Source organism: Eptesicus fuscus, chromosome 20 (assembly GCF_027574615.1).
Source record: "Eptesicus fuscus isolate TK198812 chromosome 20, DD_ASM_mEF_20220401, whole genome shotgun sequence".
NCBI classification, from domain to species: domain Eukaryota; kingdom Metazoa; phylum Chordata; class Mammalia; order Chiroptera; family Vespertilionidae; genus Eptesicus; species Eptesicus fuscus.
The window spans coordinates 51,517,153-51,543,769 of record NC_072492.1 but is presented as its reverse complement, the minus strand read 5'-3'; the positions used below and the strand labels follow the sequence as shown (position 1 = coordinate 51,543,769).

Below are 26,617 nucleotides of genomic sequence, written 5' to 3'. Positions count from 1 at the left end.
AGGCCAAAATGGTGAGAGAAAGTGGGACAGGGACTGTCCCCGTCCTTGGGGCATCCTAGGGGCCTCAGCTCGCAGGATGCAGCTGCATGACCCCAGGGTCTGTCTCGGGCCCTTCCCAGGACACTGGCCAGTGTGAGGGAGAGGGTTTCTATTGTCAGGGTTGGTTGTTGTGGCCCCTGGGAGACGGGCAGTGTGCTTATCCCTTGGGGGCCTCTGACAGACATTTCTAGGTCATGACACCTGCGCCCTCATGTCTAACCGTCTCCTCAGAGGTCACCAGAGGCCCGTGTGAAAATCTGACTTTTGCGTGGCTGTGACATAAGCACAGGGGGAAGCAGCAAGGGGTGAGGTGTGCCAATCTAGCATGGAATTGCGGACCCCGAGCCAGCACTGCAATCTCAGTCGTTGCCCTGGAGGGTCTCCCACCTCCCGTCCAGCCCGGAACTCGCTGGGTGGGGACCAGTTGCAGAGGTTTGTCCTGTGCCAGCGTCTTCTGTTGCAGACGGGAATCACAGGGCTCCTGCTGAATTGTTTCCTGCATCTGCAGTGCAGGCTCCTTTTGTTAGGATACGTAGTCTGAGTATATCACGAGCAGTTTTCTCTGCTAATATGACTTGTTTAAATTAGGGCATCAGTGTAGGGAATGAAACATTCCGTATGAACTCTGTCCTTGAATGCTCGCTTTTACCTTCATTTAGCTCCCGGGGGCCTCCATGCCATTCTGTTCAGGACTCGCCTCTCGCTCAGAGCTCTAGGCCTTTGGCGTGCTCAGAAACGAGTGTAAAGTAAAAAACCAATGAAGAAATGCCGTTTATCAAATGACAATGATACTCTGTATTCAATCAAAATTAATAAAAATATTTTATTGGATTTCAGGAACTCGGTACTTTTAAAATTTCAAATCTTTGCACACAAACCACCACTATGCCTCTGGTCTAATGGCGGTTGGGATTGAAGATTCACTTATCCCCATGTCACAGGGCACAGACTTCCAAGTCCTGGCACCGCCCCTCCCCTCTGACCATGGCTCCCGGCTACACTGGCTCCAGTGAAGGACGTGGGTCGGTGTGTTTAAGGAGCTCAGCTGTCTGCGTGAGGACCCTGCTACCAGATCAGCGCCAGCATGCAGACACCCCGAATGCACCATGCCTGGCAGGTCATGTGTGAGTTTCCCTTTTGTACTTTTTGGTTCAGGGCGAAGCTGCAGAAATGAAGTTTCTGGTCCCTCAGGGAGCTCCGACGTTTGGCAAAAGTCAAAGTAGAAATTTCTTGAAATGAGACTTTAGGAACTGCCAGTGAACAGCTGGCGGGGGGGTGGGGGTGGGGGTCCCGTGTCACACATGCACTGGCCTCCAGCCCGGCAGCAGGGCCACAACTCAGTGGCCCTTGTATGTTGAGGGCTCTTGAGAATTCAGAGGTAAATTGAAAAACACTTGCTTGGAATGTGGTAGTTTCCTAACCCATGTTTTTTCCGGTCTTCTTAATATTTTTAAATTTCTATGAGCCAACTAGGTAAGGCAGCAAAAAGGAAAAAGAGAGACGATCCTCAGCTCTGGAAGGCCCTCCAGCTGCCTTACAGTGGACAACTATCCTCTTTCTAAAATCTGAGAACTAGGTTCTTATCATCCCAGCAGAAATTCCTCCGGACCCATAAGGTCTATGTTTTGGGCTCAGAAATAACCAACTGATGGACAGCTGGGTAGGAAGGATCTGCCCGAGTCCTCTGTGGTGGTGACAGGTTGGTTTCTGCATGGACACGCCTCCAGGAGGACGCACGGTGTGTCTGGTCACTGCCGCCCAAGCCGAGTCCCCCACGGGGGGTCTTGTGCATTCACCTGCCGGGAGCTTGCAGCGGCGGCACCAGCATGACAAGCGTGTCTGGGCCCTTCAGAGGAGAGACCCGACCCCACACACGGGACACAGCGCAGCCTGAAATGTTTTGCCAACCTCCTGAACAGGCAAGTAAACATACACATTCCCGGGTTGGTAACGGGCCTGGAGATGCAGGCTGCGCCCTGAGGTGCCCTCCCGTGCTTGGATCTGCGAGTGAGATTCTGCCACCGTCACACACGTGGTCTCACTCACTGGATGGTTCCATTTTATTGTTTAAATGGCTGAGTTATAAATCAAGCTATTTGCAGTAATTTCATAATTTTTAATATGCATGATCTGCAGTAACATTGTGACAGCTCCATACTTTGGATTGACACACAATACTTAGAACAGATTTATCATATTTGGTCTTTAGGTAAATAATAAATGTTTTAAAATTGCCTAAATATACCATTCTGAGCCATTTCATTCCATCAGGAAAATACAGGGTTTTTTTCCTCTCTTAAAAAAAAATTAAATACCAAAATAACTACATTTAAATAAATAACGTTATGATGATGACATTTAAAAATTCACAATAAGGCCAAAGCCCTCTTCTAGTTGCCCGGCTGCTCAGCCCTGATCCCGAGAACACTCTGCAAAGGTGAGTGGTTTCCTTGTGGAGGAGCCTGAGCCAAGGCCTGGGTGCCTCCTACTTTCCATTCCCTCACCTGTGCCTCCGGTCCTCTTGCTGCTGTTTTCTGTAGGAGAGAAGTCAGCCTTGGTGGATTCCGTTTCGAAGGGAGATGGAATTTCCTATCACAAATCAGAAAACGACCTAGATGTTTCCCATGCTTCACCGCATGGCGCTTGCTTCTCAGGCCCTTGTATTAACACAGAATTTCTGCTCAGCCCAGCAGCTGCTCTGGGTGCGTGGGGCAGAGCTGGGAGACAGCTGGTCAGACGGTGCTGACCCGGTGACGGCACCTAAAATAGCGGACAAGCCACCAAGAGAGCGGTGACATTTGAGAGGGCGTGTGACAAAGGACTAAATTACCACCCCACCCCCCACCCCAATAAGTAGGAATAGTTCTGTTGTTTTAAACACACAATACTTAGGAGACTTGTTTTACTTAGAGTGGAAAATTATGCCAGGGACCAAGTCAACACAAAGAAACAACAAAAAGTAGCAAGAAAGAGAAACAGTTAAGTGCAGCCCGCAGTCCAGCAGTTCATCCATGCAGCCGGCCGCGTCCTGTCCGTCCCTCACCCTGAACTGGAGTAAACACATCCACAGCTGCTCTGACGGAAAACGGGCAGTTGTCATCTCGTAGCTCCTCCTGATCTTTAACGGACAAAGTCAGTCCTCCCACAGGCGGACAGCAAACAACGAAAATAAACAGAACCACGTTGTTTCTTTTCTCCAAATGAAACCCACACTAAAGGTCCTGTGATTCCAAAGTTTCCAAGTAGAATGGAGTGATCTGAAATGCCAAAGACCCATTCTTTTGTAAAGAAAGAAAGTACACCCCAAATATTCTAGTTCCACGTGTGAACAAAATACTGTCTCCCCTGCCAGCCCCGGGCGTCCTCTGAGCAGGTGGGGCTTCTGCGCTGGCCTCCAGAGGTGGGCCTGTCCGGCCGATGCGCTGGCATCGGGCCTCATCCTCATCCTCACTCGGAAGGACCGAGTTTGCTCGGGGTTAAAAGATGAGCGCTGGGCGGAGACACTGCCGGCAGGCTTCCGTGTGTGGTTTCAAAGTTCAGGTGTGACTTCTGTCTTGAAGGAGTTGTAAGGCCACCTGGGTCTTGTGTGTTCAGTGCTGACATGAAGTCCAACCGCAGGCCCTCTGCCCACTGAGAGGAGGCGCTCCGAGCATCGAGATGGGCAGTGTCTCCTTTTGGCACCAGAGTTGACAGTAAAGTTAGAAAAGCTCTCCGGCCGCTAGTTCTGGATGCCCTTCTCCCTCGTGGCCGCTGGAGGCGTGTCCACACTCAGGGCGATGACGATACTCTCGCCTTCTTCAGTCTTGACCCGCTTCAGCTCCGGCTGCTCTGATTGGTCTCCATTCTGGCGCTTGGTGGGCAGGGAGGCCGATGCTGAGGCGTGTGTTGCCAGCATGTGCAGAGGACTCGCCGCTGCTGCAGAGAGACAGTGAGTCAGACCCCAGGCTCTGCCTATGTCAGCTTCTCTCTGTGACCTGCACAACCCTGGATGGCCCAGGGGACAGGAGCCTGGGCAAATAAACTGTATGAGTGTGGGTTACTTTTCTTAAGATACATTTTTTAAACATATTCTTTATTGATTTCAGAGAGAGAAACATAGATGAGAGAGAATCATGGATCAGCTGCCGCCTGCACGTCCCACACTGGGGATCCCACAACCCAGGCATGTGCCCTGACCAGGAAATGAACAGTGACCTCCCTGGCTCCTGGGTCGACACTCAACCACCGAGCCACACCAGCCAGCCTCTTAAGATACTTTAAAATATACATATATATTTTTTAAATTGATTTTTTAGTGAGAGAGGAAGGGAGAGGGAGAGAAACACGGATCTGTTGCCTTGATCAATGTTTACATACCCCAGCCAGGGATCGAACCCACAACTTGGGTATGTGCCCTGTTGGGGAACTGAACAGGTAACCTTTCCATGTACTGGCCGAGGCTGACTATGGGTGTTCTTAGGAACAGCGGGCATTGTGTTTGTCACTTCGGAAAGTGTGCCATCCTGACAGAGCCTGGAGGCTGAGGCTCAGGGTGAGGCAAAGGTGGGCCCAACAGTAGATGGCTTTGCTGTTGTGGCCAAGGAGCCCCTGACCCCTCCATGCTGAATGCTCCGACCTCTCCACACAGGAGGAGGGAGCAGGGCACGGGGCTCAGGCTCCCAGCTTCTCCCTGGCTTCCACCTCAACCAGGGGACCTTTCCTCCTCGTAGGCCAACATGGGCTGTCCCTGCTGGGCACAAGGGTCTCCACCTGCCCAGGCTCTGTGCCCCGGCAAACTCCGGCGGTGAGTAGAAGGGGGGCTCCCTACTGAGAAAGCGCCACTGCCTCTAAGGGAGAGGAGGACTGGGCTGAGAGCCAGCGATGGCAGCCGTGCACGCCTGGCACACGTGACCCCGGGCAGCAGCGTCCACTGGGGGCCCTTGCCCTTCTATCCGAGGGCGTGGGGCCCGGCAGCAGAGGACCTGACGGGCGTCTCACCCACAGGGAAGGACGAGCACCAAAGAGGCCTGGAGAGGTGACACCTCTGCCCCGACAGAGCCCAGAACCCCGTCCAGTGGGGAGAGTGGCGGACGGACGGCCAGCAGCAGCTGGGTTTTCTGGGGAGCAGTGCGAGCAGCCCCACAAGCTGCCAGAAACACTGAGAAAACTACCAACCAACATCCCTGACGAATACGGATACAAATACCCTCCACCGAGCTTTAGCAAACCCAAGTCAGCACCCTGTCAAAGGCTCCTCACCACGTGGGGTTTATGCCAGGAACACAAGGAACAAAGGGAAGAACCCACGGGATCCTCCTCATACAGAAAAGCACTGGCTGGGACGCAGCACCCAGTCATGTCAAACTACGCGGCAAACCAGCAGCAGAAGGGAAATTTCTCAGCATGAACTCAAGTCTGATCAGGACAGCCCTACAGCCAGCATTGGCCGCAGGGTGAAAGCTGATGGTCCCCGGGGTGAGGAAGAGGAGGGCCCCTCTGCGCTCCCCACCCTGCAGGGCCGGGCCGGCCAGGACACAGGAAGAGGAAGCGAGGCTGTCTCCACTGGCAGAGGACGTGTCTTACATAGAAAATCCAACAAATTCACACGAGAAAATGAACGCAGCAGCTTATGGGATAAGATCAAAACAAAACCCACTGTATTTCTACACAGTAGCAATGAACAATTTAAAAAGGAAATGAAAAGAAAAACAATTCCCCTGACGAAAATACCAAGACACCTCTGTCTCTTAGCTCAGAGCCAAGCTCCCTGTTTGTCTGTCTTCTCCATGCATCCGATCAGGACACGGGTGGACAGCCACACGCACAGTCTTCAGCAAGCCGTCCTCACGACCACGCCCAAACCTCCTCAGGGGTGCACTGCCCGGCACAGGTCAGCGAGGACACCCCCAGGGACACCTCCCAAGTGAGGTTCCACCATCCAAGCCTCAGGCTGCTTCTAGGCCACAGCCACGTCTGCACGCAAAAGGGGGAGTACTTTTCTCTAGGCTTTTCCAGTCGCTCCTCTCCTCAGCCCCTCCACGGGGATCCTGAGAGCCACTCCCACGAGCACTCCCGGTGTCTGCGGGGTTGGGGCTCTAACAGTCACACTGACTACAGGACGGACACTCTGAGTGTGCTATTCAGAAAGGAGGGGAAGGGTCCCTGCTGCTTACCGTTGTTCACCTGGCCGTGCACAGCTGCGGGGATTGGCACCACGTGAGTCCCGTTTTGCGTTACAGTTTTTATTGGAAGCTGGTGCTGACCTAGAGGTGGCTGCGGCACGATGGTGACTGTCTGGACAGGGGTGGTCTGTGCCGTCTGGATGACCCGACTGGCAGTGCCCAGGGTGGCCTGGCTCAGCGCAGGAATAGGTTCCACTTTCACTGAAATAAAAAGAGCAGAAATGACACCGACTGTACTGCAGGGCGCTGAGAGACCCTCACCAGCTTACAGGAAAGCCCTGTGGCTAGCAGGCCTGCTCTCACACACCCGTGAGGAGCACGGGGAACGGGCTGGGCCGGACAGGGCTGCTGGCTTCTGGAGCGGGGATAGCTGCCTCAGCAATGGCCTCGAGGCTCACCTTTCACTTCCCGGTGGTCTCCGTTCTCCTGCGGCTCCACTTTAGGAGGGGCCAGCACGGCCGTCTGTGCCACCACAGCCTGCCCGGCGACAGTGTATGTGTTCGCTGGGGCCAGGCCGGCCACGCTGGTGACGGACACGGCTGGGATCTGGTGGACAACATGAACCGTCTGCACAACGGGCTGCTGGGAGGTCGAGGTGGTCACAGGGGCAGCGACAGTGTAGGTGACGGGCTTGATGGTCGGGGGCAGCTGCCGCTGCACAGCGATTAACACGGGCTGACTAGACAGCGGGGAGCCTGCGGGATGACGGAGCAGGAGTGAGGCTTGTGTCCTGTGTCCCTCCCACCCGTTTCCCCAAACCTGACAACACACGGGCTACCCTGTCCACCTGTAACCGTCACGTCACTCACGATGAGGGACGTTTCATTCATAGACCTAAATGCCAGCAGCACAACATCTGCTCTGTCCACATTTCTGACAACAGCTCTTCCTACAGTTCTTATCTCACAAAAACAATCTGGACACAGGATATGGGAGGAGGCTGCCCATGGAGGCCCGACTGAGGGCCGTGCTCCCCAGACTCAGCCTTCCTCTCACAACCGGGCCAGGGAACGAGAGGTCGGGACACGAGGCCGCAATGAGCCTGCCACGGGTCTCTGCTCTCTCTGGTTTAGGCTGAATCAAGGCAGACACAGATGACAGGACCAGGCTGGTCGGGGGCCAGGAATTCCAATACAGCAAAGCGCACACTCGCCAACCAACTAGGAACCAGAAAATTAGTAATTTGGACACACTGCTACACTTCTGTGTTTGTTTTTTAATCCCCAGGGCACATGTTTTTATTCCGCACTATGACTTTATAATGCTCACCAATCATCAAATGGATTCTTTTTAACTGCTAGTCAATCAATGTCTAATGTGTTATTTTCTTTTTGGGGGTATTTCTTTTTCATAAATTTTTAAATAATGAAGCAACTGCCCTGGCTGGTTTGGCTCAGTGGATAGAGTGTCGGCCTGCGGACTGAAGGGTCCCAGGTTCAATTCCAGCCAAGGGCACATGCCTGGGTTGTGGGCTCGATCCCCAGTGGGAGTCGTGTAGGAGGCAGCTGATCCATGATTCTCTCATCATTGATGTTTCTATCTCTCTCTCCCTCTCCCTTCCTCTCTGAAATCAATAAAAATATTAAAAAATAAATAAATAATGAAGCAACTAATTAAGAAACAGCTTAATTCAAAATTACTTTGGACATCTACACAGGGTCACCTGCAGGAATGCTCAGAGCCTGTAAGACAACGCTCAGGTGCTGTGCAGTGTCAGGTACCAGGGAACCAAGCCTCTTCCACTTCCTTCAACGAGCCGCTGCCCTCCCCCCGCCTGCCCTCTGCACGCCTCACCTGGTGCACTCTGGGCAAACCGTGCCTCCTGGATGACAGCCAGCTTGGGCTGTGAGGCGCCAGGCTCAGGCTCCAGGGGGGCCGGCGAACCTTCCCTCGACAGGCTCTCGGGGGTCTGGGCACCACTGGAGTGAGCAGACAGCACTCCAGCGTGATTAGGAGAGGCGGGGGCACTTCTGTATGCCAAAGAGAAGACAGGGGTTCGTAAAGGTCAAGCACGCCTGCGCTGCCTTGTTTTTGAACAAGTGTATTTTGCAAAAAGGGGTGTCACTGGTCTTCTGCCAATTATCCCCATAATCTTACTTTCTCTGTGAACGCTTGTGACTGAGATGGACACTCAGCAAAGACTCGCTTGTCTGTGCCAGGGTCACTGTGTACTGGGCGCTGCTGCCCATGCCCAGCGCAGGCCACACAGCCACGGAGGTGGACTGCCGCGCTGTGTAAGCAGTGCCCACTGGCCAGGCAGCAGGCAGTGTGCAAGCTGGGGGAGCTTCAGACTTGTGATTGTCATTTCTTTTTTGTTTAAAAACAGTATCCGTTAATGAAGTTAAAAATGTGTCATTTTAAACTCAGGCAATTAATATTGTATAATTTGATCCAGTTTAAGCAGCTACAAGATAGCTTTAAAGAGCTTCCACAGGCCAAGGGAACGGAAAACACAGGATTGGTCAATCTGAAATGATACATTGTGCCTCATCGTATTACAATACGCAGTGAGTTCAATGAAGCAGCAACTGTTACATGGAAACGAGTTTAAATAAAACTTTACAAACAATCTGAATTGTTTCCGACCACTGGAAACAAAAATAGAGCATCCAACACTTTTTGTTTTTCCAAATCCCCATCCCAACATTTAATCATAATGCATTTGGTACTTCTTTCATTTTCCAAAGGAAAATTTACCAATACATCGAAGGTGAATTACTGACCATTAAGTGAGGTCTTTTGTTTGTCTTTTTTCCTTACCTAGACGAGAGCGGTCCCAGAGGGGTTCTAAAGCAAGGCACGCCCCTAGGCCGTCTTTTCCTAAAAGCCTGCTCTATTAATTTGCTTTCAGAAGCAGGATCTATCCTCCAGAATGAGCCTTTGCCTGGTTCTTCCTGGGAACGTGGTACTTTGATGAAATAACGATTCAGAGAGAGATTGTGGCGAATTGAATTCTATGAAACATAAAAAAAATACATAGAATTCATATATTTCTTTGCTGAGAAATAAAAATGTGCTTCATTTCAGTGCCCTGCACAGCAGAACCCTTGGTGCCAGGCTCCTGCAGAGGGCAGGGAAGTCTGAAAGCAGCATGTGCTGGGGGCACGGTCCCTCCCGAGTGAGCAGACAGGGGAGGCTGGGGGGCCCTCAGCAGGAGGGCCAGGAGCTACTCCACGAGGAAAGGAAAGAGCTAAATCCAACGGGAAAATGTCAGCTTCCACCTTTTTTCCAGGTGGGAAACCAAGGACATCACTACGGCCGTTTGACCTTTCCTGCCACCCTCACCCTACTTAGTGACAACTGAGCCCCGATAAGCCAATCCTTTAATACATTTCTTTAAGCACAGAAGTCTCTTTCAGAAGCTGTCGTAGCCGTTTACAACGAGTTAATCCAGTACCAGGTATCGGGCCAAGCAGCACAGGAGAAAGACGAGCCCAAGGCTGAGAAGTGTCAGTGACACGGAGCCTCACAGTGACTGCGTGAGGCCGGCAGGGAGCTCGCCTCCCGGTTGAGATAGACGACTGTGGGCAAACTCCACTGCACCCTGAGGAACACCTGGCCCTGAGCTGGCCGAGAGCCCTGCACTCAGCTCGTTTCATGCATGTACATCAATGTTGACATTTATAATGAACACACTACCCAAGTTCCTAAATGGTAATAAAGTAAAAGTTTGGGCTATCCAAACATCACTTCTAAATTCCCCAATTAACCTTCTGCTAGAACTTCTGAATCGCCAGAGAGGGCTCAGTAATCAAGACGTGGCAAATACTTCCGCACACAATCCAAGTGCCCGCTCAAGGGCACCAGCCACTGAAGGCCACGGCATCAGTTACTACACAGGCAACATGAAGGAGCCAGCTGGGTGATGTGAGTTATGAAATGTCTACAAACAAATGTATGAGATTTATAATATTTTAATAACCACAGATACTTGCTAGACTGTTTTATCATAGGCTTTAGCTGATAACCAACCAAAACCTTTCAATCAAGTCCTGCAGAAAACCAAATCTGCCCCCTCAAAGACAAGACAGTCCTCCAGCTGTCCGCAGGCCCTTTAGAGTTTGGAGGAGAAGACATATGCCGAGGCTGCCGGCTGAGAAAGCACAGCCCGGCGGTGACACACTGTGAGCAAGGCAACCCTGCAGCTGCTGCCTGGGGTCGAGTTCCTCCAGGTTCTGGGAACCTGGCCGCCAAGTCCCAGTGCAGGACCATGTCTGACCGTCACTGCACGGACCGAGGTGGGGTGGCCAGTGTGCAGCTGCTGGGAGCGGAGGGACACGAGCACAGGGGACCCTGGAGACCCACAGAGAAAAGGCAAGACCGCGCTGCGGCTTCACCCCCTGCTGGCGAAGCACCTGCCAAGCAGGTTCCTAGACCAGGGAGTGGCTGTGTTCTGTTCTGAAATGTACAAGGGCCCAGTCTGCACCACAGAGTGGGGTCTAACCCCCTCTCCACCCTAACGACATCTCAGGGGAAAAGGAAGCCCCAGGGCCACCTGTGATTTCCCAGCCAATAACACTTTAGAAAATGTGACAAAGTAATAGGAGGCATTTAATATAGACACAACAGGATGAACTAACTATGTTTCTAAATTAATTTAATAAGGCTTTTGTGATTTTTTTTTAAGAGAAAGAAGGGAGGGAGAGAGAGAGAAACATCGATTTGTTAGCCTGGAGAGGTGGCACCTCTGCCCCGACACTGGTTGACTACATTCATTGGTTGACTCGTGCATGTGCCCCGTAGGGACCACACCCACAACCTTGGCGTAGTAGGACAATACTCTAACCACCTGAGCTACCCGGCCAGGGCAAAGCCTTTGTAATTTGATCAAACCAAGCTACATTAAACCACACTGGTTCAGACTCCAGTGATGCACAGGTTGATACGGTGGTCACAGAAAAGGGCGTTACTATTCTTTAAAACTAAACTGAGGAAAAGGGTCTAACACTGAGCACCGTCTCTCCCAAACCCCAACTGTGGCTGCTGCCGGGAACCCGGAACCTCCTGCCCTCAGCTGACCAGGAGGAGAGGCACGCGGTCACTCAGACTCGCTCTGCACTGTCCTCCGAGGTCCTTCCACGCAGACTCCGTTTCTCAAGGGCTGTGTGTCTGTCTAGTGACCGACACTCAGCACTGAGCACTCACGTGTGCGCTTTGCACAGAAAGTGCCTGTAAAGCGACTTAGGAACAGGGAACACACCCAGCGCCTTCCAGAGGAAGGGCCATGTGCAGGGTGAGCGAGCACAGAGCACGCCCTCGACGGGCAGAAACCAGCTCTGGTCCTTCCAGAAGCCGAGGGCCCCAGAATTCTCAGACTCTTCATGGTCACAACAAACACCTCGACTTGGGGCTGGGAAGTTATAAATCATAAGAAAACATTTTGGCACAAATACACAACCAAAGGGAAGAAGCATGCCATCTCTCCAGACAGGTTCCTAGGTCATCTTGTTTTGTCCTAGAATTTCCTCTGGATTAATGAAGAAGTCCTGCCATGGATGCACAAAGCTAGAAATCAAGTCAGCCTGAAAGGCAGCTGTGGACGCCCACCAAGTGCTCACAACGGGTGGTGGGCAGTGTCAGCACCTCAGGAACCGACGCCCAGCCAGACACACACCGCACTCCACCACCCGCCCCGGCCAGGACGCAACCTGGACATCCACATTTTATAAAGAAGGATCCCACTCTTTTCTAAAACAGGTTGCAAAATGGAAAGGACTTTGGTTGAGGAGGAGGAACGACATGGGGAGGAGTTCTCACACGGGCCGACGATGGGAAGAGCAGCTCAGAGGCTCCCCTGACAGTGAGAGGGCACAGGCAGCCAGGGCACAGCTAGGACCATGGCGCCGAGGGAAGAGGACGGAGAGGGTGTGTCCTTAAGGCAAAGGGAGGGCTGCAGCAGGCACCCCTTCCCCTAAAGCAGCTGGAGGCAGGTGTGACACGTCCCGGAGCAGCCTCACACCGGCAAGAGGCACAGCCGCCCTTGGACAGAAAAGAAGACATTTCGATAAAAACAAGCGTTAACGACATAGTTCCACAGAGAGGGGGTCTGACTAGTCACTCCCCAGAGACAGCAGCAACCGGGCAACAGGGCATCCACCCCCCTCGCCATGGCCATGGCCCTGGTCCCTCGGCGCCCTTTATCAAGAAAACCTTTTGATGCTCAGAAGCAGCTCTCATTCAAATGGATGATGTTTGGAAACACAGGGAAATACGACCGTAAGGGGAATGGGTCCTTAATTCTGGCCAGAAACTCTCACTCCCATCAAGCCCACTGACTGGCTCTCCGCACACAGGGAGCTGAGCTCCAACGGCAGCCGGACGTGGTCCTGCTTCTGTCGGCTCCGCTCCCTCCGAAGCCCAGCCTCGCCATCCAGCTACAGTCCGGCAAGTTCTGCAAGGTTTCATCGGGCAACTGCGAAGAGAGCTGACAGGTCGCTGACAGGAGCCTCCCCTGTCAGCCTCTCAGTGCCACCAGGAAGGCCGCCCGCTGTGAGCACCTTGGCCAGGAGGGAGGCTGGGACCCACCACTAAAGACCTTGCCTGACTAGGACCCTTAGACAGGAAGCACTCGGCTTGCCCGAAAGCCTGCTTTACTCACACATGTCCCTCTGCAGGCGGAAGAAATCAGTTCTTACCTCCCACTAAACAGAAAATGCCCCCCGCCACCCCACCCCCCGCCCTTGCCTACATCATTTGGTTATGGTTCAACAGACGTATTTGTCACAAGATCATTTACTCATTAAGCCTCAAAGAACTCTAGCCATTCCTGGTTACTTCATGAATCTAAAAGTTATAAATGTGCATTTCTTCTCTCTCTCATTATGCTTTAACATTCTAGACTTCAAATTTACCCTTTTCTATACTGTCTGAATTACAGAGATCCTACTGTATATACATACCCAGTAAATACACAACAGACACACAGAAAAAACCTACACAATGTAAAGGTTTAAAAATGAAACTAAATTAAAAAGCTAAACCATGCAAATATTATGCACTGATTCCAAAGTGTCCTCTGAGGACACTGGTTCCAGACACCCCAGGAATGGGTTGAAGTGCAGGTGGACAGGGAGGTGGGCTCCCCACTTTAGTAGGCCATGGGGCATCCATGTTTTATGTCCTGGCCAACCAGGAAGATATCTTTGAAGAAGGGTTCCTCAGTAAAATAGTTTGAAAACTGTCTCTAGGCAAACTTCTAAAAGTGGGGTACCTCAGCAGACGGAATGCATAAGGGAGACAGAACAATGCTGGACTCACTCCTCCATTTCAGACATGACGTGACGGCCCTAATCAAAGTCAAGCAGCAACACCCCCCGCCTCCCCCGCCCTGTAGGGATCGTGACAGTGCAAAGGGTAGGCTGAGAGGTTTCCAAGAACCACTATTCCTTCCACTCGGCACCAAGGGTCAGAAAAGGCGTGGCAACAGCAGCCTCTCCAAGAGGGAACGCCACCCCTCACTAAGCACCTTCTCCCCTGGGCCCGGTCAAACCACCACGGCTGAGCTTCCCTCTCAGCTGTCAACAGCCCCGAGAAGGCACTGGGTGGAACACTTCGTAACAAACTGGAATGGATTTACCTGCCAGCCCTTGTCCGCAGTCCGGTAGTACGGGTAGTTTTTAGTGATGTGCGTGTAAATTCCATTGAGGGTGAGCTGTTTATCAGGAGCCATTGTAATTGCTTGTACAATTAATTGTGCATAGGAATAAGGTGGCTTTGAATCATCCTGTATTCAAGTGAAAAAAACACACACAGTAATGAAGTTATCAAGACCTTTTACTAAATGTACTAAAATTTAGGATTCTTGGTGGTTTTAGTATGTGTGTGTTCGTGTGCAAACATGTGTGTTCAGACGTGTGAACACACGCACTGGGACACAATGGACGCACCCCACAAGGATGAAGGGTGACTGTACCTTGTGTACCCCCATGTGTTCAGCTGTCAGCAGACCTGTACCCCATTGTGTTCAGCTGGGGATACAGCTGTACCCCCATGTGTTCAGCTGTCAGCAGACCCCACAACCGAGAGCAGGCTAAGCAGTGACCAGTGAGCCCAGAGCCAGCCACGTCCACTCCGACATGCACGTCACTGACAGACCACGTGCTTCCCCGAGGCCTGGTCGGGAGGCTACTAGACACGCAGGCCACACGGCAAGGGCGCTAGCTACACGATGGCCCCGGGTTCTATTTCAAGACGATGAAACATTTACCTTTGGGCTGTCTCCACCCGAAGCTTCCTTTTCGTTTTCTGGCTGTGAGCTGTCAGCCATTAGATGGAGGTCAGATGGGATCACGCGGCCCATTTTGTACCCTGAGGACCCTGCTCCCCGGGGGCTGGACGGGCAGGAGTTGGCAGCACTGTGGATGAGAAAGACATTGCGTCAGCCTACCAGAGTGACCCTCACACCGTGCTTCCATAACTGGTTCTGATTTCAGGGAAAACAAACTGTGAAAGTAAGAGAATGTCAGCATTTCCCATGGAAAATAACTCATTCATTCTCTGGGAAACTGAAGATCACCCCAAGAAACGTGGGGATTTATTCCACATGTGTCATATCACATGATCATAAAACAAACCCTCACAGGAGGAGGTGGCCCCGCTTCACCAGTGAGGAAGAGAAGCTCAGGATGGTTTTGGAACTGACCAAAGACAGAGCCACACATTATGTATGGCTCCAGGACTCCAACCTGGGGGAGGGACATAGCACAAGCTTGCGCCCCCCACCCCCACCAGGGAGCTGAGGACAGGCTGGAAGGACATGCCTGCAGCCACCCAAGACGGTCAGGGCGAGTTGGGAAGGGGGGGGGCAGCGACCTGCAGGGTCCTGTGGCTGTTTTTGACCTGGTGTTCAGCTACTGTCCTCTGTGAGCAAGGCACAACCTGAACACCGTGTACTGGGGGTTTCAGGTTCCACTGGGGACAGTGTACCCCCAAGGCACCGTCCTCCGCTTCCTGAGGAGCCCAGTCTCTCTTGGGAAATCATGATGAACACAGTTTGTCACTTCACTGGGATCCAACTCATCAATCCAAAGTACAAGTCATCAGAATTTACATAAAATTGTAGCAAACTGAAAAGCCTCAAACTGCAAATGAAAATCTCAGACTTTAGACCAATGTGACAAGTAAAAGAACCGTAAGCAAAAACTAGGACCATCTGGGAAGCGTGTTTCGTAACATCGGGAGCTGAGAGCAGACAGTGTCCTCAGCGTCTCGTTCCACGGCTGCCAGCCCTGGGAAGGAAGGGCACAGGGTCCCTGCGTGCTCCTGCTCACCCGTGACTCACCATGGCGCTGGAAAGGACCAAGGCAAGAGGAGAGGACAGAGATGTGGACACAGACCGTACATGGCCATCCCCGAGCAGGCCTGCGTACCTGATGGTTCCCGTAGGGGAGGGGAGGGGGCTGATGAGGTGGGCCATGGAGTCTGGAATGTTGATGGTCAGGGGCGAGATGTGGGCCTGCACGGGCTTCACAGGAGACTCGGGTGCCTCCTGCTTCTCCCTCTTCTCGCTGGACAGCGCAGTGAACGTGATCTTGATGTTTGTGCTCGGGAACCTGAACGTGCACCTGAAAAAGAGCAAGCGTCAGTGCCTGTGGCTGGACTAGGGTACGGAGTGCCCACCCCAGCAGGACACAGAGCCCACCTGCACCAAATGCTCATGAGACTTGTCTGCTGGGAAGGAGCCCCTGAGAAGCCCACCTCACGTTATGAGCAGCTGAATGAACGAAACCACAAACCAGGCATTTATGACTTTAAAACACCAGTAAACAAAAACTTCAGACCAGCCAAATAGGAAAAAAAGAAAAGGAGACTCAAAAAAGACTCAAATACCACTCAATCTGCATTATTTTTTTTTAAAATCCTCACCCGAACAAATGTTTATTCATTTTAGAGGGAAAGGTCGAGAGAGAAACATTGCGCCCAGACCTGGGATCAAACCCAAAACCTAGGCATTACTCCTTTTAAAATAAATGCACAAAATTGCCCAGCTGGCGTGGCTCAGTTGTTGAGCATCAGCCTATGAATCAGGAAGTCACAGTTTGATTCCCAGTCAGGGCACATGCCTGGGTTGTGGGCTTGATCCCCAGTGTGGGACATGCAAGAGGCAGCCGATCAATGATTCTCTCTCATCATTGATGTTTCTCCCTCCCTCTTCCTTCCTCTTTGAAATCTATAAAAAAATTATCTAAAAATAAATAAGTAAATAAATGCACAAATACATTTTAGGTCAGAAGATTTAAAGCAGACTTTAGTACCCTTACTATCCATTATTCCTTTCAAGATAAACATACAAGAATAATTGGGTCACTAAGCAAAAACAGACAATTTTGTGACTGTTTCTTATATAAGAAAAATCACTCCTTTTACTTTAAAAACTACCAGCTTTTTCACTGAGCAAACAAAAGTCAGACATATTAAATTTGGGGGGGGGGGGGGAAGGTTTACAATTCAACACTCTGGTTCACCTTTAATATAGCTTCTTTGCCATGACTCAAGTATATTAAAAAAAAAAAAAAATGCAAGCCAAAAGCCTTCAAAGAATAAAAGTTAAAAATAGCTCCACAGATTCATGGTCTCAGAGCCTGCATTTCACACCCAGTTACAAGCACCTGATTCGGGTTATATTTTTAAACAACCAAACGACCAGTGATGGTGTTCAGCTGCTCTGCCCACCACCCTGTCCTACTTGGATGCTCGCCAAGGAAGGGTCCAGCACATGGTCCCCCATACTCCGGGACACATCGTCAAGGCGATACTTCCCAACTCTTAGGTGGGGCAGGAGACATCTCTCAGCAGGGTTGGGGCCTCCCTGCCATCAGGCCTGCCCCTGACTTCCCTCAGAGGTCAGTCCTCCACAGCCTCAGTGGACAGAGCAGAACCAATTCAGATCAGTGACAGTATTCAGAGAAGCAGTGTGGACAAAGATGGACAAGGATGGACGAGGAGAGGGCGAGTCCGAGGTCCTGGAGGAGGAGCAGCAGCTCCCACCGAAAGGAACACTGATGGACACGACACAGGACAGCAGTCGGGGGTGAGGGGGCAGACGGCAGACAGAAGGCTTCAAGCTCAGGGGCCAGCCGCCTGTCAGCACCTGACTCCAAGTCCCCACGCTAAGGCCTTGCCTTCAGGTAGCCTCTGTGCCTAAACAGGTCCATAGTCCCTTGTTCACATTTTCCAAAAAGCATAACAGCTCCAAAAAACCTGACCTGAAATCGGATGGCAGCCAATTCTGATCTGAACTGAGAAGGAGCTAATTATAACCTTTAATTATCCCACTTAGAATATGCATGTGTTTTGCCACACTGGATGACAGGGTGCTGGGCGCACACACACTGTGCTACTTTCAAAACCCGAGACACCACGGCTCCTGGGCTTCAGATGGGCCTGTCTATACACTGCCTGCTGGTGCCTTTCCCTCAGAATTTCTCCAGAAATATTCTGACTTGTTCAAGAGGAAATCAGATGGCTTACTTAAAAAATGATTAATCCACTGAGCCACTGTCCAGAGTAGAATCTCAATTTGTACTTTTATTGTTGTCATCAATAGGCAATAAATGCACATAAAAATTTAAAGCCATCAGACTCCCTCCTGCCCACAGCCTGCCCAGGGCTCCAGGCTCTAACGGCAGCTCTCAGAGTGGACCCAGAACCATTCACATAGACAACTAAGCCAGCCAGAGAAGCTGTCTTGAGAGGCAGGCCCTGGGCTCCAACAGACAAGTGGCACCTGCCATTTCCCCAGCACCCCCCCCCCCCAACTGGCACCCCCACGGAGGCCCTCAAAAACCTCCTAAGGAAAAATGTCCCATCTATACACAAAAAAGCTCTTTCCACCTACTGCCTTCTTGGTAACTAGAATCCCACTTACCATCATGTCTGATGTTCAAAAATTTAATCCCACTCCATAAATGACCAAACTGCAATGTGTTTTGTTTTTTAAATAACATTTCACCAGGAAATCCTGACACCTGCAACAAATGGCTGGATCTGGAGGGCACCATGCTGAGTAAAGAAAGGCAGACACAGAAGGGCAGACACTGCACGATTCCACATGAGGTCCCTAGAGTAGCCTGACCTGTGGCGGCACGGAGCAGGGTGGTGGATGGTGGGTGCTGGGGCTGGAGGTGGGGGTGAGGGCTAGGGTTTCATGGGGACAGTTTCAGTTTTATAAGACGGGCTCTGGAGGTGGCGGTGATGGAATGGCTGCACTGCAATGTGAATGTGCTTCAAGCCACTGAGCTGTGCACCTTAAAGATGGTCAAGATGGCAAATACTATGTTGTGTGTATTTTACCACAATAAGATAACACTTGAAAGAGCACTTACAAGTGTGTCTGGAACATAGGTAAGCACTCATAAATCTTAGCTATTGTTTCTTTCTTGTTTTTTTGTTAAAGACATTCATCAAAGGAATGAGAAGACAAGCCAGCCTGGGAGAAAATATTTGCAAAAGACAACCGGATCAAGGTCAGTTACCTAAAATATGAAAAGAATTCTTAAAAGTCAAGAAGAAAACAATCCAATTTAAAAATGAACAAAAGGTCCTGACCGGTTTGGCTCAGTGGATAGAGCATTGGCCTGCGAACTCAAGGGTCCCGGGTTTGATTCCGGTCAAGGGCATGTACCTTGGTTGCGGGCATATCCCCAGTAGGGGGTGTGCAAGAGGCAGCTGATCGATGTTTCTCTCTCATCGATGTTTCTAACTCTCTATCCCTCTCTCTTCCTCTCTGTAAAAAATCAATAAAATATATTTAAAAAAATAAAAAGAGTGAACAGAGCCAAAGGACTCATGGGACATTAGCAGGCAGACCAACAACATACACTAGGGAATCCCAAGGTGTAAAGAGAAGGGGGCAGAAAGAATATTCGAAAAAATAACGGCTGAAAACTTCCCAAATGAAAGACATGAACCTACAAATCCAAGAAGCTCAACAAACCCCAAGTTGAATAAACACAAAGCACTCATATTGAGATATTATAATTAAACCATCAAAAGACAAAGAGAGAATCTTGAAAACAGCAAGACAGAAGTAACTTCTCATATATAAGGACTCTCTCAATAAGGTTAACAGATGGATTTTTCATCAGGAACGAAAAGAAAAAACCTGTCAACCGAGAATCACATCCAGGAGGCCAGGAAAAGTGGGAACAGAAGACTCAAGGAGGAATCGGAATGGGCAGTTTATATTTAAACTACATCTTCTCCCTTGTAACTCAAACAGCTGCAAAAACTGATGGGCACAATCCTAACATCCTCCATCCGTTTAGAAATGGAAAAACTAGCATTTTTTAAACATCACCTTTGCACTCAAAATGCTATTATATTCTGAAAATACCAAACAAAACAAAAAAAACAAAAGCCCAAAAGTAAGTTGGAAGTAAGCTTCCAATTTACTTGTATAGGGTTTTCTGTCTCCTATAGAGTAACACACAGTTTCAAATCATAGGAATGGCGATGTGTGCCTTAAACAATGCCCTGGTGTATGAAGGTTCATTAGCAAATTCAAAAATCCTCATTAAAAACTGGGACCAGAAGTGCTGGAACTATTCTTCATTTTCCAAAAAAACCTTTCTCCTCAGCAAAGCGTTTTACAACAGAAAAGTCTGCTGTTGCTATAACAGCCTCACCTTCTGGAAGATGCCCACCAACTATACACGAGGCTCTGCTGAGCTTCTGCACCTGCGGCTCTAGGTGGGCCCTGCGGGTCAGCAGGGGAACGAGAACGGGCGCCAGGTCTGGCGAGAAGCCGGTCTCTAGGCGACCAGCATGTGAGAATGTCCACAGAACAGCCAGGTCCTAAGTCAGCAGTCAATGGGCACGGTTTTGGCTCTGTGCCACTTCTAGGACCTGGTCCCGCCCTTGGAGGAGCAGCAGGGGAGAGAGCTGAGTGAGAAGATGAGTTACAGGCTCACAGCGGAAAGGGCTCCCGGACCCATCACTCCTGGGCACCCCCCAGCAACTCACCTGCCTGGAGACCTGCAGAGGAGCCCAGATTCCGGTCCTCACTGCCCCAGAAAGAAACCTTGGCCCAGGTTTCAAAAGCGTATGTGGTTCTCACACATCGAAAAAGCAGTTTAAGAAAGGAAAACCGTACACTGCCAATGGCAAAGCTCTATGGTCGACAGCTGCGCTGAACACTGTCCTTCCTATCAGACCTTTCCTGATGGAGCTCAAGGCAGAGCGCCTTTCCTCCTCCCCGGAAACAGGAATACTTGTGATGAGGCTGACAGGCTGGAACGGAGCCTTGAAGAGGGTGGGGCACCCCCGATGGACCTCTCCAGGCCTGGCTACCAGCTGAGGCTGACCACATCACACGTTGTCACACTGGATCCCACGGCCCCTCCACACCAGGACACTGTGACGGACAAACACATGTCCAGCAGGGGCACAGGCACGGTGCTAATTGTGTCCCATGATGACAGGCAGTTATGATCCCATGTCAGCAACGAGGGAACTAGAACGCAGGCGGTCCAGCTCCAGAGCCATCCTCACCACGTCCGGATACAGTGAATGGGCACACAAGTCCCACCACGTAGGCTTGTTCCTCAAAATGTGTTAGAAATTCAAATGATTTAAAACCTCAACCGTCTTAACCCTTTGCACTCGCTTGCTTTTTTCTCGATTCCTTTATTCTAATGCTAACCATGTCGAGTCACACTCGACATCCGAATGCAAAAGGTTACACTACTCATTAAGTGAACATTAAAATGAAGTTTTACCCCCGGAAGAACTACTAAACACTCAGTGAAGAAGTGAGCCGGTTGTTGTTTTTTTTTACTTAGTCAAGTAACAATTATGCTAAAATAGCTGCATGGTGTCCCCCGATGTCTACAAACTAGTGATAAAAATGTATCTCCATTTGCCAAATGAACGCATGCTGTAGCTTTTAAAGAAAAATGCATAGTGGTCACTAAAAGTAGTTAATTTGTACCCCGAGACTTCACAGCGCAAAGCTCCTCTGCCCCTCTGCTGTGTGCATCTGCCCCCACACATCACCCACTCGTGGGTCCCGGAGTCTGCCTCCTGGACCCCACACTCAGCTCTGCTGACAAGCTAGTCAGAGTCTCAGGTCATAAAGTGAAGGGTTCGGCCAACCCTACAACCCTGGGGCAAGAGAACACACCACTGATGCAGAGAACAAGCTGACGGCTGCCAAAAGCAGCGGGGGGGGGGGGGGGGGGGTAAAAAACTTAAGTAAATGAACAAAGGAAAAGGCCCCGCTAGTGGCTCTGGCTCTGTCGGGTCTTCAAACAAGACACCCCATTTTATCTTCCTCTCCTGGGAACTCTGTCCTCCTTCACACCTCGTCTGTGTCCACTCACTCCCTGGGCCATCTGGGCCTCTGCTTCATCTCTCAGTGGTTCCCTCACCCACTGCACACTGGCCATCCACAGGGTCTCCACGCCTCCTACCCTAACCTCATCTCCACTTTCCTTACAATACCACACCCACCCCACAAACCCTTCTTACCCCCACTCCCTCCTCGATCTCCACCTCACAGGCAGCCTCCTTCCTCATCGCAAACGTCCTGATCAATGTGCGCTGCAGGGCGCGGTCCTTTCCCCAAGACCAGCTCCTCTCCGCACGCCCCCGTCACTGCCCTCTTTCTGGTCTGCTGTTCTCTGGGAACCTCAGTTCTGCCCCATCCCTGTTTCTGAGCAAGACCTAGCCTGTGAGTTCCTGAGTTCTCCGCCTGGAGCTCTCCTGGAAAGCTCCAGAAGCCACTGTCCATGGCCGCTTTCCAGTCCCACCTCACATGACGCCATCTCTAACTTAACTTGGTGAGAAAGTCTTCACGTATGACATCACCGAGCATGATCTGCAAGTTAAAACTCGCCACATCGAAAAGGCGGGGCTGCTGGATCACTGACAGCTAGTTTAGCCTAGGAACACGGCCACCCTTCAAAATAAACAGTGGCAGTTCTGCATGTTAAATAGTTTGGAGCAATAATAAATCCAACTTCTATTTATGTTGGCTACTAGATACTGTAGGATCTTATTGATAAAAAATAATGTCAAATTCAGTCGACATTTCAAAGTATGAACAATTTTTAAAGAATTGCTTATTATTTATAAATTATACTTTGTTTGCTACCATGGCAACAAGAGTAACAACACACTCAACATTCCTGTCCAACCAATCTAGCTAAAACACTTTACTGCTCACTCGGCCCCAGACCAGGTCCGTAGACAAAGGCGGAGCCTGTCCTCAAAGAGGACAGTCTTCATTCTGTCTCTGATGCTGTGAAAACCGATCCCCCACCAGCCCCGGCAAACCTCAGGCTCCACAGCTCGCCCCCCCCAGGGCTCCTCCAGCCAGAATTTCACCTTCTCCAGCGGCCTCCAGCCCAGCCATGCCCACAAGGCCACCTCAACCTGCCCACTTCCAGAAGCCCTGCCCAGGTCACCCAGGGCTCCCCACTGAGCTCACAGCAGGGACCCCCCCCCTCCATTCCCAGTAACTCCTGCACCTCCAGCCAAGTCAGACACTCCTGGGGATAAAAGATGCTTTTCTTTTTATCTTAGCCCTGCATACGTTGTGGAAATCACTTGTTTTCCGGAAAACTACAGGCCCTGGCATTCTTGTACATACTCTCATCTCTGCCATCCCGCCCTCTCTCCACACACACACACATACGCACGCACTGCTCCATGCTGGGCACGGGCCTCACCAACCACTGAGGAAAAGGTGCTTGTATTCACATCTTACTCGAACCAGTTAAGAACACTCATCACATCCTCCTCTTTATCTATTCCCCCCAAATTAGTACATTTGGTATTTTAATAAAATGATGAAGCACACTTTAAGCCTAAACTACTCATGTACTCTACTCCGTATGTAAATGTTTAATACTAACTACAAAATGTACATTCATCTTAATGTTGGAATTGGAATAAAATCCTTGTCATTCAAGTAACAGACCAACCATGGGTTGTCCTACTTTTTAACTCCACAGTGACTGTCAATTCAGCAGGCGAATTTGAAACAATAGGATATTCCAACCTCTGCATAACTGCTCCACATTACCTGTGCTTTCAAACTTACACAATTTGATGTTTTAACTTCAAAGAACTTGTAACATAAAACTGAGTTTAATTTCAAGAAGAATTTTTAAAAGTTTGTCTGCATTTAGCTAGTGCCAGTCTTCTTTACACAATTTATTCCATCAACCTCCTGTACTGTTACCTCCCTACACTAAAAACTTTAAAATGATGCCTTACAAAAAGGGAGGTGCTGCAAAGTCTTAGTCACCACTTATTTCACCTATTTCTGTGAAAAAGGAGCACCCGCCTTGGTGGGCAGAGGGGCCCGGGCCCAGGTCTGCCCCACCCCACCCACCCCACTGCTTCCTCAGTCCTCTCTCTGCCTCTCAGAAAGTATGAATTCGCTCCCTCACCAAAAGGCCAAACTACTTCCATGTTTAGCATGTCGACACAAATGTTCTGGGCAGAGAGGTAACAAGAATTTTCTTTAAAAAAATCTCAACATCCTCAGAGTGAAGACACAACATCCTCTGTTGTGACATAGAGTCGTTGCGAACAGCACACCTCACACCAGGAGGCCCTGCCTCGGTGCTGGGCAGCACTTTGGGCGGAAATGCTCCCTTCGGCCCAGGAAAGGCGCGGGGCTGCGTCCCAGGCTGCCCGGCATCGCACAGCACACTCCACCGAAGCCAAGAGCCGCGCTCCTACCGCTAGCAACAGCTGAAAGCAGTGATTCCGCCTGTGGACAAGGGCTCCCCTCGCCACCATTAGACCGGACACCTGAGGAGTGAGGAGTGACGGCGTTTCCCAAGAGCAAGTGACTTTCCAGGCAGGTGACTTCGTGGAACCACAGGCCCGGGCGGTCGGCGAGGCAGGACGGCCTTCCCAGCAGTTCCCTGGACTAACACCGTTCCGGCCTCACAACGCACCTGACTTTTAAGAAGTCATGTCAAAAGTGTCCCCTTTCCCCAAAATTTCAAGGTTCTGGAAACGACTTAAAAACGCATCATCTTCAGGCTGCCAAACGCAGGCCTGGCGAACAGGGGGCCCTGCAGCTCCAAGATCAGCTCTTGGAATAACTCACTACCGAAAACCTGCAGAATGGAAAGAAGTGACAGACACCCCATCCCCGGGCAAGAAAATACAGGTTTTCGTTTTGGGCAGTTCCACCAACTAGTTTAACGTTTTGCCTACGCGCTGGTTATGAAAAATACATGCAAACTCCCACAACACACAGAGGAGCAAAAAAAAACCAACCCCCCCCCCCCCGACCCACGTGCACAGGTGCCTAAGCCTGAAGCCTGCAGCTTTTGGGGGGCGGAGGGGGTCGCTGGCTGCGGCTGCAGTCTGCGTCCTGGTGAGTGGGGTGCACGAATCCTGGGTTGGGATCCAGCCGGGGTGACGGGTGGGGGTCGGGTCGTGGGTCAGAGGAGGGCGGCCGGGGCTGCGGGCAGGATGGGCGGATCGGGGTCGGGGGTCCTCCTTGTGGGTGCGCCTCAGGCCCCGGCCCCCACTCACACGCGCGGCAGCTGCAGCGGCGGCGCCCCGCGCCTCTGGAACACGCCGTCCACGAACACGCCGTTCTTGCCGAGGCAGCGCAGGTAGAAGTCGCCGCCGGCGTCGGGCCCGGGCTGCGTCGAGGAGTCGGGGGCCGCCCCGCCATGGCCGCCGCCCGGGGGCGTGAAGATCTCCAGGTGGCGCCGGGAGATGAAGCTCGAGTGGCCCATGCTCACGTCCACCGAGCCCTGCGACGAGTTGCGGCCGATGGTCACCGAGCGCTTCTTCATCAGGTACTCGAACTCGCGGCCCTCGAGGCGCGCCACGGCCCAGCCGCCCGGCGGGGACCCGCCGCCCGCGCCGCCGGCCCCGCCGCCCGCGGGAGGCCCGCCCGCGCCCGGGAGCGCCGCGGCCGCCGCCATGGGCCTGCGCGGGCCGGCGCCTTCCGCCGCCGCCGCCACGGAGCTGAGGCCCAGCGAGGCCGCCGGCCGGCGAGCGACGAGCGGCGGCGAGGGGCGGGACACGCGCGGCGCGCTCGTGCGGCGCCGGGCCGCTGACGGACAGGCGCGCCCGCCTATGGAGGCGACGCACGGCAGTGGGGCTACCGGCGGCGGCCAATGGCGAGGCACGTCACCCGGCGCTGCACGTCCCGCCGCGACGCCCGACGCAGGCGGCTGGGCGGCCCGGAAAACCTGGGGCGGAGCGGGGTGGCCCGGGAGCGGGGAGCGGGGAGCGGCGCGGGGTCGGCGGGGCGGGGGCGAGGGCCGGGTCAAGGTCGTGCGGGCGGCTGGGCTGGGGCACCTGCTCTGGGGCAGCGGCTCCGTCGGGTCGGACGCGCCCGCCCATGGGCTGCAGCGCCCGTGGCCTCTGCTGTCACTGCAGAGCCTCCAACTGCGGGCACTGCCTCCTGTGAACCAGCAGTTACCGTCTGAGACCATCCAACACCGACGGCTTCCACGTTGTCAGGTTTTACCGCCGTTACAGTAACTAGCAGACGCCCCAACATCGAGAATGTCATGGTCTGGATGTTCCGTAATCAGTGAAAACCCTGCAGATGCGCGTGGGCGCCTTGGACACGCTCCGGACCTGAGCGCAGCACCCACGGCCGGTCCTGCCTTGCGGGCTCCCTCCATGCAGCAGCGAGCAAACCAGGCAGCCCCGTCCCGCCAGTGTGCAGCCGCAGTGTGGGGGGGGGAAGGAGGACCGGAGGACCAAAAGGAAGCCAGCGTGTGGAGCGGGCTGCCTGAGGGGGTAGCAGCACCAGCAGATGCTCCCGAGGTAGGTGGTGTCGCTGTGGGAGCTGCAGACAGACGTGGAGACCCCAGACCCGAGTTTTACAAAGCGTGTGGTTTCTTTTGTTATTTATTTATTTATTATTTATATTGATTTCAGAGAGGAAGGGAGAAGGAGTGAGAGACAGAAACATCAATGATGAGAGAGAATCATGGATCAGCTGCCTCCTGCACGCTCCACACTGGGAATTGAGCTCACAGCCCTGGCATGTGCCCTGACTGGAACCGAACCGTGACCTCCTGGTTCATAGGTCAGTGCTCAACCACGGAGCCACTCTGGCTGGGCAAGGCATGTGGTTTTATCCAGGAGAGGTGTACTGAGCACCTGACACGTGCAGACACGGGTGCGGGAAGAGAGCGCCTGCCTCGGGGTGCGTATCTGGCTGGAGGATGTGGGAATACACACGCAGCAGGTGCTGTTAGGTGGGGTGAGGGACCAGACATGGGCAGGAAGGCCAGAGGAGGAGGAGGCATGTGACCTGAGCCCTGAAGGGCCAGAGCCAGGGACCACAGTGGCATCTGGGCAAACAGCAAGGACAGTGGCCCTGAGGAGGGAATATACTTATCCTGTCGTGTCCACGGCAGGAGAAGCCCACGATTGAGGACGGGAGCATTTACCAGGGAGCGTTTCAAGGGCTTGCTACA

General features: G+C 52.1%; 1 protein-coding gene across 2 annotated transcripts; it reads right to left on the bottom strand.

The window, feature by feature from the left end:
- Nucleotides 1–837: 837 nt before the first annotated feature.
- On the bottom strand, nucleotides 838–25,162 carry FOXK2 (forkhead box K2). 2 transcript variants are annotated; one of them, XM_028130377.2, is made up of 9 exons: nucleotides 24,702–25,157; nucleotides 15,569–15,763; nucleotides 14,407–14,554; nucleotides 13,777–13,923; nucleotides 8,961–9,154; nucleotides 7,995–8,170; nucleotides 6,599–6,895; nucleotides 6,192–6,401; nucleotides 838–3,954 (listed from the first exon to the last, which is right to left on the bottom strand). In XM_028130377.2, exons 1-9 carry the CDS (start codon nucleotides 25,100–25,102, stop codon nucleotides 3,758–3,760), a joined length of 1,965 nt encoding a protein of 654 aa, XP_027986178.2. In that variant the 5' UTR covers nucleotides 25,103–25,157; the 3' UTR covers nucleotides 838–3,757. The 2 variants fall into 2 exon arrangements, with proteins under 2 accessions (XP_027986178.2, XP_054564894.1); XM_054708919.1 differs by lacking the exon at nucleotides 838–3,954 and adding an exon at nucleotides 5,666–5,991 and having other exon boundaries at nucleotides 24,702–25,162.
- Nucleotides 25,163–26,617: the final 1,455 nt, after the last annotated feature.